Genomic DNA, 14355 nt, shown 5'->3' with positions numbered 1-14355 from the left:
ATGCTACAAGGACAGATGCTGTGGGCAGAACTGTAATGAGAAAACAAAAAGATCCCTCGTTGCTGGAACGTTCCCCGTAGGCCTGTGTTGTCATGTTTGTAGGCTACTGTTTTGATTCAAGCATCCGGATAATGTATGTTACAAAACATTGTATGCTTTGTAATCTTTTGATATTTGCATGCTGTTTGGGAACCCCTGTGTGACATAAATAGGCCCCGTTATTTGCGAGACCACCTATGGAATCGTGAAAGATTTCTAGCCAGGCAATCAAAGGAGTGTTTTTCAGATTTTCCACAACAACATGTTATACCTAATTATGCTTTTAGTTCACAAGTCTGAAAGAGCTCTGTGGATATGGATGTGTGTGGAGTGCAAGTGTTGTCTGTATAATTAGACAAATGGAAATGTCTTGTCTCGAAACACAAAATGCTTTCAAGTATGCTATTCCGTATGAAAATGTGAGTTGCAAATGCAAAACATGAACAGTGCAAGTTCCATTTAAAGGACCGTGTTAACAAAAGAATTGTTTGTTTTATTAATGCTGAATATTAAACACCAAAATCTGCTCTGCCTGAAAAACGTTTTACCATAGCCCACTGTTTGACACACCATAGCATGCTGTTTATCTTTTATCGGGGGTCATGCCAAAACAGCCCAAAATGAAAGGGTATTGTTGTTGCCTAGGCAACACCTGGGGCAATTTTCAGCAATTTTCTGGGAGGGATTGCCATTGACAAGAAAGCTAAGTCAAAGCTGATGATGCACACTTCTACACACACAAAATCCATCATTTAGACTCTGCATGCTCCTAGATACAGTACATGATACATGTACACGTACAATCTGTAATACATGTAAAATCTGTCATTGTACTGATGAATGAATGCAGCATTCGGTTTGCTTTGAAGACACTCCGCAAGACCACTCGATGCATTTGGCCAAGGCTCAGGCATGTATTACAGGAGAGCTTTAAGATCTTGCACTAGACCTCAGTAGATTTACCAAACACTGTAGGAGGATGTGCTTGATTTGAGGGGCCATGATTCACACATCTTTAATGAATATTCCGTTAAGTCACCACAAAGTAGATTAAACCCCCTCACAAAATCTGCATTTTATTTTATAGGGCACGATTCCCACCTCCCCTTAAGCTGCTTTAGAAAGATAAGCTGCAGAAGATTGAAGAGTACATTATCGAATACCCCAAACACATGCCGGAAGATTCCCTCTGAAATCTTCAGCTCTGATACCAGGCTTTTATCAAATGTTACACAATATGAAATTATGCACGTCTAGATTCTCTAAAGATTGAAGATTTGAAGCTCATTGTCTTGGTTTTCAGAACCGAATAGCTGACTCATGCTCAGGGTTTAAGCTGAGGAAAAAAGTTGTGTTCTTTTCTGTGTGGTTCTGCTGCAGCTCTGCAATGGAGGCTCGGTAACAGATCTGGCCAAAGGAATGCTGAAGAGAGGGGACAGGATGGATGAGCCTGTTATTGCCTACATCCTACACGAGGCCCTTATGGTAAGAGTGGTCTCTGAGATAAAGGAAGAGAGATACTGTCATGAGAAGATATCATGCAAAGACATTACAGTGTGTATGTATATATTGTATACGTACTGCACATGTACATACTGAATATGTATATACATATGTTGGCGTCTACCCCCGCAGGGGTTACAACACCTGCATATAAACAAGACCATCCACCGTGATGTGAAAGGCAACAACATCCTGCTCACCACACAAGGAGGAATAAAACTGGTGGACTTTGGTATGTTCTGTCTGTGTGCACATGTGTGCACGTGTGTGTATGTGTGTGTGCGCGCGTGTGTGCGCGCGTGCGCGTGAGAGACAGAAAGAGAGCGTGAGAGCTGCGACGAGCGATTGCGTACATGCTGTGGTACCATGAAAATGGGTGGCTCACGTTGGTTTACCTACTGTGGTTTGCCACTTAAATTATATGCCCCTTAGTTTCTTTAGAGAGGGGAAGATGTTTACATATTCTGCGAAGGCGGGAAGCCTTAATACATTTCCATTTGGTGCTGGGGAGGTGGACATTGTTGTTATTCTTACGAGTTAGCAGTGATTTGCTTTTGGGCTTTTCTTAACCAAATGAGGCTTTCTGCACACCAGCGGTGGATATGAAAGGCCTGCGATGAGGAGAGTGATTCAGACCTTTCGCTGGAGTGACTCAGAGAGTTCCTTGAGGGCGTCCAAACCAGGCTGCCTCTTTTCATTACTGTAGCTATCTCCACTCAACACATGAGCTTCTTTCTTTTTTTGGACCGGCTTCCATCGAGGCTGTTAAGTGGCCCCTTCTCTTAAAAGCTTTCACCTACGTTTGTGAGCACAATGCTCCGCCCCTCTCGTTGGAAAGTAAGGTCTACCGTGAAACGTCGTCCGAACCCATAGACATGCCTCAAAATCCAAACTCCTGCTCTATCTTAGTCTTTTGTGGCCCCCCGTGTTTAACATATCCATTCAGACGACATTTATGTCAGAGTAGGCTCCACTTATTTTGAGTCCTCCTCTCTTCAGTTTCACTGCTCTGGATCCTGTCCTGGCCCAACATGCCCCCCCCCCCCCCCCCCCCTCGAAGCCCCTCTTTGCTATCCCTCATCCCCCAGCCTTCCCCATCCCTCACCCTGCACCCTCCCTCACCCCCCCCCCCCCCCCCCCCCCTCCCTCCCAACGCCCCCCAGCTTCCTGAGCTAAAGTCTATCTGTCCCAGTGCAGAGGCGACGTAAAGACACTAATTACTTCCAGGGGATTCTGGGTTGTAGAGAGATAACGGGAAAGCTGACATTCAGCAGAGGGAGAGAGAGCGATGAGGGGTGGGGAGAAGGAAAAGGGGAGGGGGGGGTGGAGGAGAGGGGGGGCTAGGGGGGTGATGGCCCATGGGACGAAAGAAGGAAGAGAGTGAAGGAGAGTAGGAAGAGAAAGAAGGAGAGGAAGAAGGGGAGTATTGGAATGACTCTTGCGTCAAAGGTAATGCAGTTCTGTCGAAATGACAGCAGAGAAGCGAACAGAAAGTCATAGTGTAGCTTTGTCGATTTCAGAAAGTCTGCCATCACAATGAGCTCCCTCAAGTTGCTCCCCTAAGGCTGAGGAGCGCCTCAACTCCCGACCTCCACATGAGCAGCTTGATGATGGAGCTTTTTGGGGATGTGCACCCACTTCCTCTCAAAGCTTCATAAAGCTTCTTTTACTGACGTTACACATGTACTCATGGTTTCTCATATTTGTTGTTGTTGATGTCTGTATTAGCATATTATGTAGTTCCCTCAGGTCACACAGATATACACACACACATATATTATTCCACAATCTTTGTTATGTAACTAGGTGGCCACTGGCTGTGGCATGCTAATAAAACATGCCACATTAGGAATGCTGTAAGGGGCGGGGACCCGCACAAAGCTCAAACAAGGCCAACTCTATATGACATGCACATCCTTTGGTCTGTGTTGTTTGATAAAGATCATGTACTGACCAGAAAACATTGTCAGCTTGAGTTCTTAGATATGAAAACAGGAGATGGATACAATAAACGATTAGTCAAGGAGATTCTTTTTACAGTATTTCCTCAATTGCTTCCTTAGTCATTCAAATAAATACATAAAATGAACTGATACAAAGAAGTTGTATTTAAGTATGTCATTGAAATATTGTATTAAATGTGATACAAAAAAAAGATAGAGTTTCATGGCCTGGGCTAGAGGTTTGCAAACTACTGGCGTCAGCGGGCCTGGAGACAGCAGAGACTAACTGAGAGGGACAGAAGAAGAAAACTGTGGAACTAGAAAAGTGAGTCATAATGAGGGAGGCAGAAAACAAACAGGGAGAGGGAGAGACGGCGGGGGGACGTGACAGAGCGAGGGACACGCGATGTGGGGAAAGAAAAGGAAAAGAGGGGGATGGAGCTTGAAGAGAAGGAGAATATGAGGGCGGAGGGGCACGCGTCTCTGGATACAGACGTTCTCTGCAATCATACATGGGGTGGGGGGGAATGGGGAAGTGTGTGTGTGTGTGTGTGTGTGTGGGGGGGGGGGGCACACTATAGGAAGCAGCTGAAAAAAATAAAACCCCATAGTTAGTCATCGCCATCACCAGGAGAGAGGAAAGACAACCCAAAAAGGAGGAGACGAGAGGGAGAGAAATGGAGGCCGGCTTTTCAGACTCCTCATGAATATTCTAATTGACAGTGTTATCTCTCTGATGATTATTAAGTGGGGCCCGCGGGCCTGCCTTTGGGTAATGTAGTGGAAAGAGAATGGCCAGGGGACTTTTTATACGAGGCGTCTTTGTGCATTCGTGAACTCTTCACATATGGTTATATGGATACAAACTGGGTTTATTTATAACGGTGCGTGTGTCTATTAGTGGGCGCCTGTTTGTGTGTGAGTCTGTGTACGCATGCGTGTGTGCGCATCAGCCTTGTGTGTGTACTCCCCCCCAACCCCCCCACGACCCCCCCCCACCCCCCACCCCGCACATTACCCTAATCCCTTTTGATGTTTGCCACCGTAGCATTGAGAATCTGCCGTTGCCTCCCCCTGGCCCCTCCGCTCAGCTTTTCAACCTCTTCAACCAGGGAGGCCTCACCGACCCCCCTCCCCCCCCGACCCCCCCGACACACAATGCAAGCGCGTCCTCCGACACCACGTCTGAGAGGATGATCACACCACACACGGGCCAGGTTGTCCGAGTGCTGGGCTGTGCTCTGCTCGGCTGAGAAGGACACTTTTGGCGGAGATAAGAAGGCCGAACTACCAGTACATGTTTAAGACACACACACAGACACACACTGCACACACCAACACAATGGAATCATAGGAGCTTGTGTTGAGGCTTCTCTGCACCTCCAGTGTTGCTATTTTCTGGAGCTCGTCAGGACATCCAGACCCTCGCTGCTACGCCGCTGTGACGCCCACCACGGGTTAACACTGATTGGTTCAGACAGGAGTCACGACTATGTCTCGGCCTGCAGTTGCTTGTCTAGATCTTTTCCACATTGGAATATAGGCCACACAAACACACACACTGACAGACATACACACACACACACACACACACACAGGGTCTGATGTATGTGTTGGTAAAGGGAACCATTACAGTGGCCATTGCTAATGCACTAATGCAGTGTAAATATATTTACTTTCAAATGCACTTGGGTGAGCTTTCACTTGTATCTCAGCACAATACGTCAGACTTCTATAAGTCGTCTATAGTTTCTATCAAATTGGCTTTGATAAAAATACACCAGCCTGTGTTGAATGCCTGCATAGACGAAGTCTGAGCGTCGTCTTTTTCCTTTACCAAAGCTTGTTCAACATGGATGCTCAGCTAAATTGCCTGGGGTTTACATAATTATTTGTAATTTAAAGCCATCCTGAAGGTTGAAGGCTATAACAAATCAACTGAGTGTGTTTGCATTTGTGTGTGTGTACAGTATGTGTGCGAGTAGGAGCGTGTGTGGGCGTATGCCTGAATGTGTGCGTGCGTGTGTGTCCTTCCCCTACAGTGCTATCAGTGGGTTCACCTCCCAGCTGGAAGGCGGATGACACCATCTATCTCATGACAAACCCTCCTCTCCATCAGCCATGCTCCTCCTCTATCTCCCAAAACAGAGCTACGTCTCTGGTCTGCAGGGGGACAGCTGCTAGTTGAGGCTAACTGGGAGGGGGGTACTCTGTTTGCTCACAGGTGTCTCCGCCCAGCTGACCAACACTCGTCTCCGTAGAAACACATCGGTGGGAACTCCGTTCTGGATGGCGCCCGAGGTAATGTAGAGGACCGAAAGTCTCGGAACTGTTAGTGGGTACAGCTCCGTGGTTAGAGCATTTGACTGTAAATAAAGTGGTCCCAGGTTCAAATCTCCCCCCTCATTCTCTCGTTTGCATTAAAAGCACCTGTTAAATGATTTAGGTTACATTACACCACAGCATATCTGTGCTGTTTCCCTGTGGTCACAATCACCAACCTATTGCTGGCTCTGTGTGTGTGGGTAGTGTAGTGTTGTGTGGTTCTAAGTTTTCCATGACATTTGCATACGGACCATATTAAAATTAAATGGATATGAAGGTACGTCTCATGGTGCTTCAGGATATTTTAATCTGATTTGAATAGAATAAAACACCCACAAACACACACAACAACATTACAGTTAGAAGAACAAGCAGCCGGAGTCTGAAGTAGGAAGGCTTTGCTGAGGCAACCTCAACACGTTGGTGAAGGGTCGTCTTTTGATGATAAGTTTGTGGAGGGAAGATTGACACTGTCAGTTGAAATATATCAAAGGGTAAGGACAGTTCCATTATTTCAGTTTGTTGAAAGTTGAGCTCGTAATGCTTTTGTCGTATTTGTAAGTTTTCTTTGGTTGTGTGACGTGTTTTTGCTTTTAGTTTTAGATTCTGTCTTCTGTCTGAATAATCTAAATGAGTGAAGGAACATCCTGTGTTTTGGCATGATGTGAATGTGCTGTGCTTTTACATGTGTCTTTGGATTGACCCAATGTATTGTGGGTGTCTATCCCAGGCAGGCCATATTGATAGAGGTGTCAGGTCGAGGTTTACGATGTTGTCGATTTTGGAGAAGGATTCATTTTGTTGACGTGATACCATGATGGCTTGAGGATATTGATGATGGAAACTGTAGTTGGGGAGGATGTTTGTGTGTTTGTGTGTGTGTGTGTGTGTTTTCAGCTTTTGGCGATCCTGATAGAATGATATGTTGGTACATTACCATGTGTGTCACACTTTGCCTGCAGCGGAAGATGATGGAAACTCTGATGGTGTCAGCAATGTGTGTGTATGTGTGTATATCTGTATGTGTGTGTGTTTGTGTGTGTGTGTGCTTGTATGACCTTGTTGCAGGTGATCGCCTGTGAGCAGCAGCTAGACTCCACTTACGACGCTCGCTGTGATGTTTGGTCTCTGGGGATCACAGCCATAGAGCTTGGAGATGGGGATCCGCCCCTTTCTGACCTCCATCCAATGAGAGCTCTCTTCAAAATCCCGAGGTAAGGCCAGGATTATAGAGGACTGGATCCAATTGGGAACTTAACTGATGTTGTTGGAGCTGACTTAATATTATACCCCATACCCAACTCTAGATAAGGTAAATGTTGACAAATGTCAACAAAAACCTCTTCATGTAGGTCTAGATATATCTTTACATGAAGAAATGTAACATCAGATATTTTTGGGGCGTCCTAATCCTTGCTCGCTCAGTAATTCCTTGTTTCCTATCTCGAACACAGATGAAAACAGTCCCTTATATAGTACTACATTCATTTGAAACACAGGCAACACATTTTTGTTTAGGGGCGTATTTGATTTTTGGAATGGATTGTCAAAGTGAGGGCGAGCAGATGTGCAATTTACCGAATCATTTTCTATCTACACTTCTGCTCTCTGCCAGAAAGATGAATTGCTCTCACACACAATGTTACGTGTGGGCATGGGTCTGGGTATTGTCAAAAGAAGAAAAGCTTTTAGTCCTCCCATCATCCTAGCTAAACCCCTCTCCTATTCGGTCAGAGCTGGGAGGAGAGAGGACTAACGTGAAACGCTTTCTTTCTGCGTCCGTCGTGGTTAGAAGGTGAAAGGAAATTGTTGGCCATTGAATTCAGGCTGAGATTCTGCATGAACGCTTATCGTTGCTGTCATCTTGATGGTGCAGCAGTTTGTCCATCTACGGATGTGCACAGCCCTATCCTATAGACACACACACACACACACACACAGGCACACATAGGCACACACAGGCACACACACAAACACACACAAGCCATTCCCTCAGAGTCTTGTGTATTTGCTGAAGGGGTGTCGGGGTGGGGGGGGCTCAGTCCAAATCAGTCATCACCCAGCCTTCTCCTAATCTTTGTGACTGCTGTTAGAAAAGCTGCAGGCACTGTACACACACTCCTCTCTTTCTCTCAACATGCATGGTTCCTTCACTCGGCTGTTTAATGTGAGAGAGCAAGAGAAAGCTTCTATAATTGGCAATTAGGGGTTAATTTGGGTTGTTCTCCAAAAGAGGTGTGAACCAGCACTCAAAAGTCTCGTTGCGGACAATTATTTTCTATTTCTTTCAGTTGCCAAAGTGTTTTTTCACTGGTTGAGCTTTTAAGCTAGCTGTTAGTTTTTCGCTTGTTTGTTTGCAATCATTCTTTATTCCTCGGCGGCCCCAGCAGACTAGTGTAAATAAATACATTCCACTAAAGAAGCGTGTATAGATATGTGTGTAAATGAGCTGTATCCATGCAGTCAAATAGGCACTGGTTTCTGCTATGATTCACCCCTCTGACTCACCATCCAAACCCAGACACCAGGGCAGAATGGGGTCCTGATCCAGGAACTGCCCCTGCTCACAGAGGTGTCCAAAACTGGTCTTGGAGAAGGTTGCCAGGTTGGATCCGGTGCTCCGGATTACTTTTGATCCCTGTGAGAGAGTTCTTGCCTGCACTCTGACTGGCACTGCCTGGCACATATACAAACACACACACACACATCTAGCTAAATGAGCCAACCCTAAGCCTGTCCTTGCACACACTCAACACTGAACACAAAGTGCATGAATTACAATGAGACAATGCTTTCATTTAACTGTCCAATTTTTTTACTATTTTGGGTCCTTGTTCACCACCCTCCACTCACTCACCCACCCACAGACACACACACACACACACAGACACACACACACCTCCCCACAGCAAATGTTGCGCCCTGCCTTCCAAGACCTGTTTGTCATCCAGATAAGAATGCATTTTAATAGTCGGAGCACCTTCGCTACAGACTCCATTTAAATGGCTGACACACGCACGCTGTCTATATGGGGTGTGAAGTGTGATAACCGGGAGATGTATGCCCCCCCATTAGAGCAATTAATCGTTGTCAGCTTGTACGTGAAGAGGACCTGGTGCATTAGCGCGGGGGATCGGCACCCTTTTCCAAGCGGCCTCTTGTAAAAAGCCACTTAAAAAACAAGACAGGGAATTACAGCGAACGGGCGCTGTTGGTTTTTCCTCAGCTGGGAAGCCTCATCAGACAGGGCCTTCAGCTGTGTTTGTCTCTGTCTGGTTGAGTTTGTTAAACAAGGAAGTTAGCTTGTAGTCTTGCACTAACTTTTGCTTTCTCTGATGGCTGCTCGTCTACCAAGGCGTTAATGGTTTAGAAGATATGTTCTGTGATGTGTGTTTGTGCAAAAAACATAATCTAAGTCAGTGGTACCCAACCCTGGTCCTCAGGGAACACCTGTCCTGCATGTTGTAGATGTTTCCCTGCTCCAACACACCTGATTCAAATGAATGGTCATAAGCAGGCTTCTGCAGAGCTAGATAATGACCCATTCATTTGAATCAGGTGTGTTGGAGCAGGGAAACATCTAAAACATGCAGGACAGGGGTGCCCTGAGGACCAGGGTTGGGAAACACTGCTCTAAGTTATCACAGTTTCATGTTTCGTCAATGCTTAAGGTGTATTCATGTATTGGCTCTTACTGATTGAAAATACGTTTTTAAGATTGTCATAGTTGGATCCTAGTGGGGAGTGGACAGTTAATTTCTCCACATGATGTGAGCAGAGATATTATGAAAAATGAAAAATGACCTCTGGGCTGAGATTTCACTCCATCATCTTTGCTTTCAGCGTTAGCCTTTGTTCCCCTGCATCTGCAAAATTTCCATCTCATCTTATCTTTCGATTTACCTTTCGATTTTCTCCTCACAGAAATCCACCACCCACCCTCCACCAACCTGAGCTGTGGTCGGATTACTTTAATGACTTCATCTGCAAGTGAGCAACAGGGTTACTCTCGTGTGTGTTTGTGTATATAATCTGCAGGTGAAGACCAGGGTGACTGTAGTGTGTGTGTGTGTGTGTGTGTGTGTGTGTGTGTGTGTGTGTGTGTGTGTGTGTGTATATATAATCTGCAGGTGAGGACCAGGGTGACTGTAGTGTGTGTGTGTGTCTGTCTGTGTGTGTGTGTGTGTGTGTGTCTGTCTGTCACACCAAGGATCATGCATTAACCGCACGCACATGTTCATATATGTAGATGAACATGTGACAAATGTGTGCATGTGCTTGATGACAGAAAATCAAGGAACATTCCTTTAATGACTTAAACGTTTGTGTCGAGTAAACACACAATACATCCAGCATTCTTAATCACCCAATTACCCTTTCGCATTAAATGTATACATAAACCACTCAGCCCTAAGTTAGAAACAGGAATCATTGGACCATAACGTACCTTCATCACACCTCACATCACACACTTTCACCATGTATCCAAGCATGGTTACGAAAGCTGTTCTCCTCCTCTTGTACACACAGATGTCTGATAAAGGACTTTGAGCTGAGACCGAATGTCCTAGATCTGTTCCAGCATGGCTTCATCAAACAGATTGTTGGCCGAGAGAGGATCCTGCAGAAACAGCTGATGGAGTTCATAGACCTCAACCAGCAGATAGGCATCACTGGGAAAACAAGGTACCTCCCTGACCCTCTTAGCCGGCCCATGGATGGGCCAGGTGATTCTTTTTTTTAGATGGCGTTCTCAGGGTATTACAGCGTATTTCAGCGAATTGCCTGTTGTAATTGTTCTTTATCTTTGGATTCTCCTTGGTCGTACACTGTCAAAACATGAATGGTTACTACAGTTGAAATAAATCTTTCTACAGTTGAGTAAAGCTTCTCTTCTTTTTCACAACCTAAAAGAAAATACCTGCTTGTTGCACAACTGTCTTTTATTGGCTCATCGAGCAGCTTAACTCTAGATGTGGACGTTAATCCAAATTACTCTCTCTGTTGGGTACTGTGCAAGTCTGTGACACTGTCACCTTCAGACTGGCAATATACCAAGATCTGCCTTGCAACCAAGGAAGAGTCCGGGTGTCAAAAGTCTTAAAACAAAATGGCCGCCAAAACAAAGACTGGTCCAGTGAAAATACATGACAGGGCCTAGTTTTCCCTGTGAGCTTTTCAACTCGTGTTTATGATATGTAAATGTTATTTCTGTCATTCAAGCCATCATGGAAAAACAGACAGAAGAGACAGTAACGACAGGTATGGGAAGTCTACATCTATGCAAAAGCCATAGGCCACGTTAATCATCTTTTTGTTCCAATCAGATTCCTCACTGTAGTCTTGTAGATATTTCCCTACCACCTTTAATCCACCTTGTAGACCTGGTGTAGACCTGTAGATCCGTTGTGTGAAGAAGTTAGTTCTGTCAGCTAGATCAGTTGGATGGGGAGCCTTCCCTTAGCCCTCTTGGTTTGGTCTAACCTCCCATTGCTGCAGTACCATAACAAACCCAAACTCCAATTCGAACATTTGATTCACAAAGGAAAGTTCTAACATGCTGCATTTGATCGTGCACACCTCCGATTGGATCCTTGTAGCTGGACATGATTAGATGATAGATATGAGGTGGTTTCCCATAAACGCAACAAATCAACACGCTGTCACTAACAGAACCATTGGTTCCACAGCAACACAAAAGCATCTGACTTGAGTTTAGGTCCTGGTCTTGGTGAGGCCCAGTCAGACAAAGCTCTCTCTGGGGTCAGGTGGAGGATTACACCACGCTGTGCTAAGGCTGCTTGTCCTTGTCCAGGTGGAAAGACATATGGTTGTGTGCTGTCTGGCCAGATAAACAGTATGAATAGAGACCTGTAAATAAGGGTGACGGTTTAAAGAAGACAGGTTAAGATCCACTGAAGCTCAAGTGTTGTCAGTGCAGCTTCGGTCAACAACAGGAAACAGACAGTTAGCCCGGAGGTCCTCTCAGCACGCAGAGGGGAGGAACTGTATTCTGATTAGGTCTACAGTCGTTTTAGATCGATTTGGTTTTCATGCTGATAGGTTTTAGTAGATTTGTTTACAGTAGATGTGATTTTAGGAAGTGTGCAATTATATGTAGAGAGCTTGGATTGTTAAGAAGGGATGAAATCATTGTGCAAAATTACTAATTGTGATCATGCTAACATCCCAAAACAAAAGAGTGCATATAGCTGTCTAACATTTCGCTGTTTCAGATTTCATGTATTTCTCAGTGTGAGAAAATATTTTCGTTATCATTTCTTTGTGTAGACATGAGCGTATTCACACGAAGAAAGGCAGCTACATGAATTCATCAAGCCCCACCCCCAATGAAGTGGACGACCTTGCGACCCTGGAGGTGCTTGATGAGGTAAACCAATACGTTCCTTCCTGCTTCCTGAATACCTTAGCATTGGACACGTCATGTGTACAAATGTCATTCATATAGTGAATAGGTTCAACTCTATTTGTCGGTTTGTTAAAACACAAACGCAAACAATAGAAACACACATCATTTCACAACATGCACACACAGTGTCCACAATATTAAAAGGAGGGTAAAAACAAAGTACATAAGTACACAATCTTTTAATACAATACAATCAATTCTTGTCCTTCTATGCTCTTAACAAGATAAGCAATGGAAAATATACTATATAAAAATCACCAGTGGTTGTTACAGTGCTTCTATTGTCTCAAGGTTCCACTCTGATGTGAGTTGAATTGGAAAATAGCTTTATTTGTCACAAATGCATGTGGGGTGATTTATCAATACCAGGTTCTCCATTGACGTATTGAACGATACAAATCGCTCGGTAGCCAACGGATATTTTTGCCTTCAGGAGGGAGACAGGCCGTGTGTGGTGGGGAGGAGGGGGACGGCTGGGTTTGTTAATGTACCTGTCTGAGCTGACAGAAGGAGGAGGGGACAATTTATGAAGCCATAGTTTGATGGAAGTAGGACGGACATGATTCATTGTTCATCGTTTTAGTACTGATCGCGTTATTCATAAATAAAACTACAAATACATTTACCAAATGCATTAATAATACATCAACACATAAACCAAAAGTATCCAGGCCCATTTATACCGTGCAAAAATGGGAAGATATTTAAGTGTATCTTTGAAAGGACTTTTTCTCATAGCATTTTGACATTGATACATCAGAGCTCGGAAGGCTCTCTTAAAAGTGTATGTTTCCCCTCAGAACGCAGTCACAGAGCAGCTTCAGGGTCGCTACACAGTGGACCACATCTACACGTATGTGGGAGACATCCTCATCGCTGTCAACCCTTTCCACAAGATGGACATCTACGGCTCCGAGGTGTGTGTTCCCTGTCTCTGTGTTACCATGGTTACCTGGTCGTCTCTTTGAAACAGGAAGTGATAAGGCTGTAGTTCCTGGAAAGTCATTGTGGTCGGTGGATAGATTCGTCACTCAGCGTCTTATCGAAATGCATGGCCTGTTCTCGTAACGACATAAGATCCGCAGCTTGTTCTAAACCGTGTTCTTCTCTTGCCCCACAGTACACTAAGATGTACATAGGGGCCAAGCGCACAGCCAACCCTCCACATATCTTTGCTGTTGCAGACATAGCTTACCAGTCCATGGTGACATACAATGCAGATCAGGTAAAAAAAAAAAGGCTTCAACTCATTGTTTGGAGCGTGATTACATCAGTCTGGTTTTGTAACAGCTATTACCTCTGTGTCTTGTCTCTGTTTTGTTTGGAGTGTGTTACATCAAGCTGGGGTTCGTAACAGCCTTTTGTCTTCTCTCTGTTCTGGGTGCAGTGCATCGTAATCAGCGGGGAGAGTGGAGCAGGGAAGACAGAGAGTGCCCACCTGCTGGTCCAGCAGCTCACTGTGCTGGGCAAGGTGAGTCATCAGCAGCAGAACACGTCTAGAACACAGGACAATGTTCCATTACAGTGTTTCTCGCAGCAAGGTCACGCCCTTCGATTGTGTCAAACCAGATGTTGCTCAGGCCAAAGGTTTTTACAATGTGTCAAACCGAATGTTTATCGCATGATAGTTTGGGAACTTGATGGGAAAGAAGGACGGGATGCACGTGTTTCTCGCAGTCAGTTGCTTTCACATGGAATGTGGATTTTCAGCCTGCGTGCTGACAGTGTTTCTTTTGTATTTACAGGCCAACAATAGGACCTTGCAGGAAAAGATTCTGCTGGTCAACAACTTGGTGGAGGCTTTTGGGAACGCTTGCACGGCGATCAACGACAACTCCAGCCGCTTTGGGAAGTACCTGGAGATGAAGTTCACAAGCGGGGGAACCGTCGTCGGAGCACAGATATCGGAATACCTTCTGGAGAAATCCCGCGTGATTCACCAGGCTGTGTAAGTGACTGCCGTCGCAAGGTCTTCACTTGACAGTGAGCGACTGTACCTGTGTGTACTGCTCAATGTCTGTGTTCAAAGGGCATCGCTCGTGTGGTGTGATATTTACCCCAGTCTGTGTGGTCAAGCATATGCGTTTGTGTGTATGTTTTCACAGTGTGTGGCGT

The 14355-nt window shown here is 45.1% G+C and overlaps 1 protein-coding gene across 3 annotated transcripts in view; it reads left to right on the top strand.

The window, feature by feature from the left end:
- Positions 1–14355, top strand: part of myo3a (myosin IIIA) — a 40507-nt gene that overhangs the window by 9638 nt on the left and 16514 nt on the right. For 2 of the 3 annotated variants that reach the window (XM_084702911.1, XM_084702910.1), the window contains exons 3-14: positions 1420–1524; positions 1675–1774; positions 5710–5786; positions 6879–7024; positions 9735–9800; positions 10341–10496; positions 11034–11072; positions 12102–12201; positions 13041–13157; positions 13361–13465; positions 13628–13711; positions 13986–14188. In XM_084702911.1, the coding sequence (XP_084559037.1) occupies positions 1420–1524; positions 1675–1774; positions 5710–5786; positions 6879–7024; positions 9735–9800; positions 10341–10496; positions 11034–11072; positions 12102–12201; positions 13041–13157; positions 13361–13465; positions 13628–13711; positions 13986–14188 (1298 nt within the window). Of the gene's footprint in view, positions 1–1419; positions 1525–1674; positions 1775–5709; positions 5787–6878; positions 7025–7686; positions 7714–9653; positions 9801–10340; positions 10497–11033; positions 11073–12101; positions 12202–13040; positions 13158–13360; positions 13466–13627; positions 13712–13985; positions 14189–14355 lie in introns of all 3 variants that reach the window. The other variant, XM_084702912.1, reaches the window with a different exon arrangement.

Source organism: Hypomesus nipponensis, chromosome 8, assembly GCF_054491055.1.
Source record: "Hypomesus nipponensis isolate SF chromosome 8, ASM5449105v1, whole genome shotgun sequence".
Classification (NCBI taxonomy): Eukaryota; Metazoa; Chordata; class Actinopteri; order Osmeriformes; family Osmeridae; genus Hypomesus; species Hypomesus nipponensis.
This window is presented reverse-complemented; position numbering and strand designations above follow the sequence as displayed.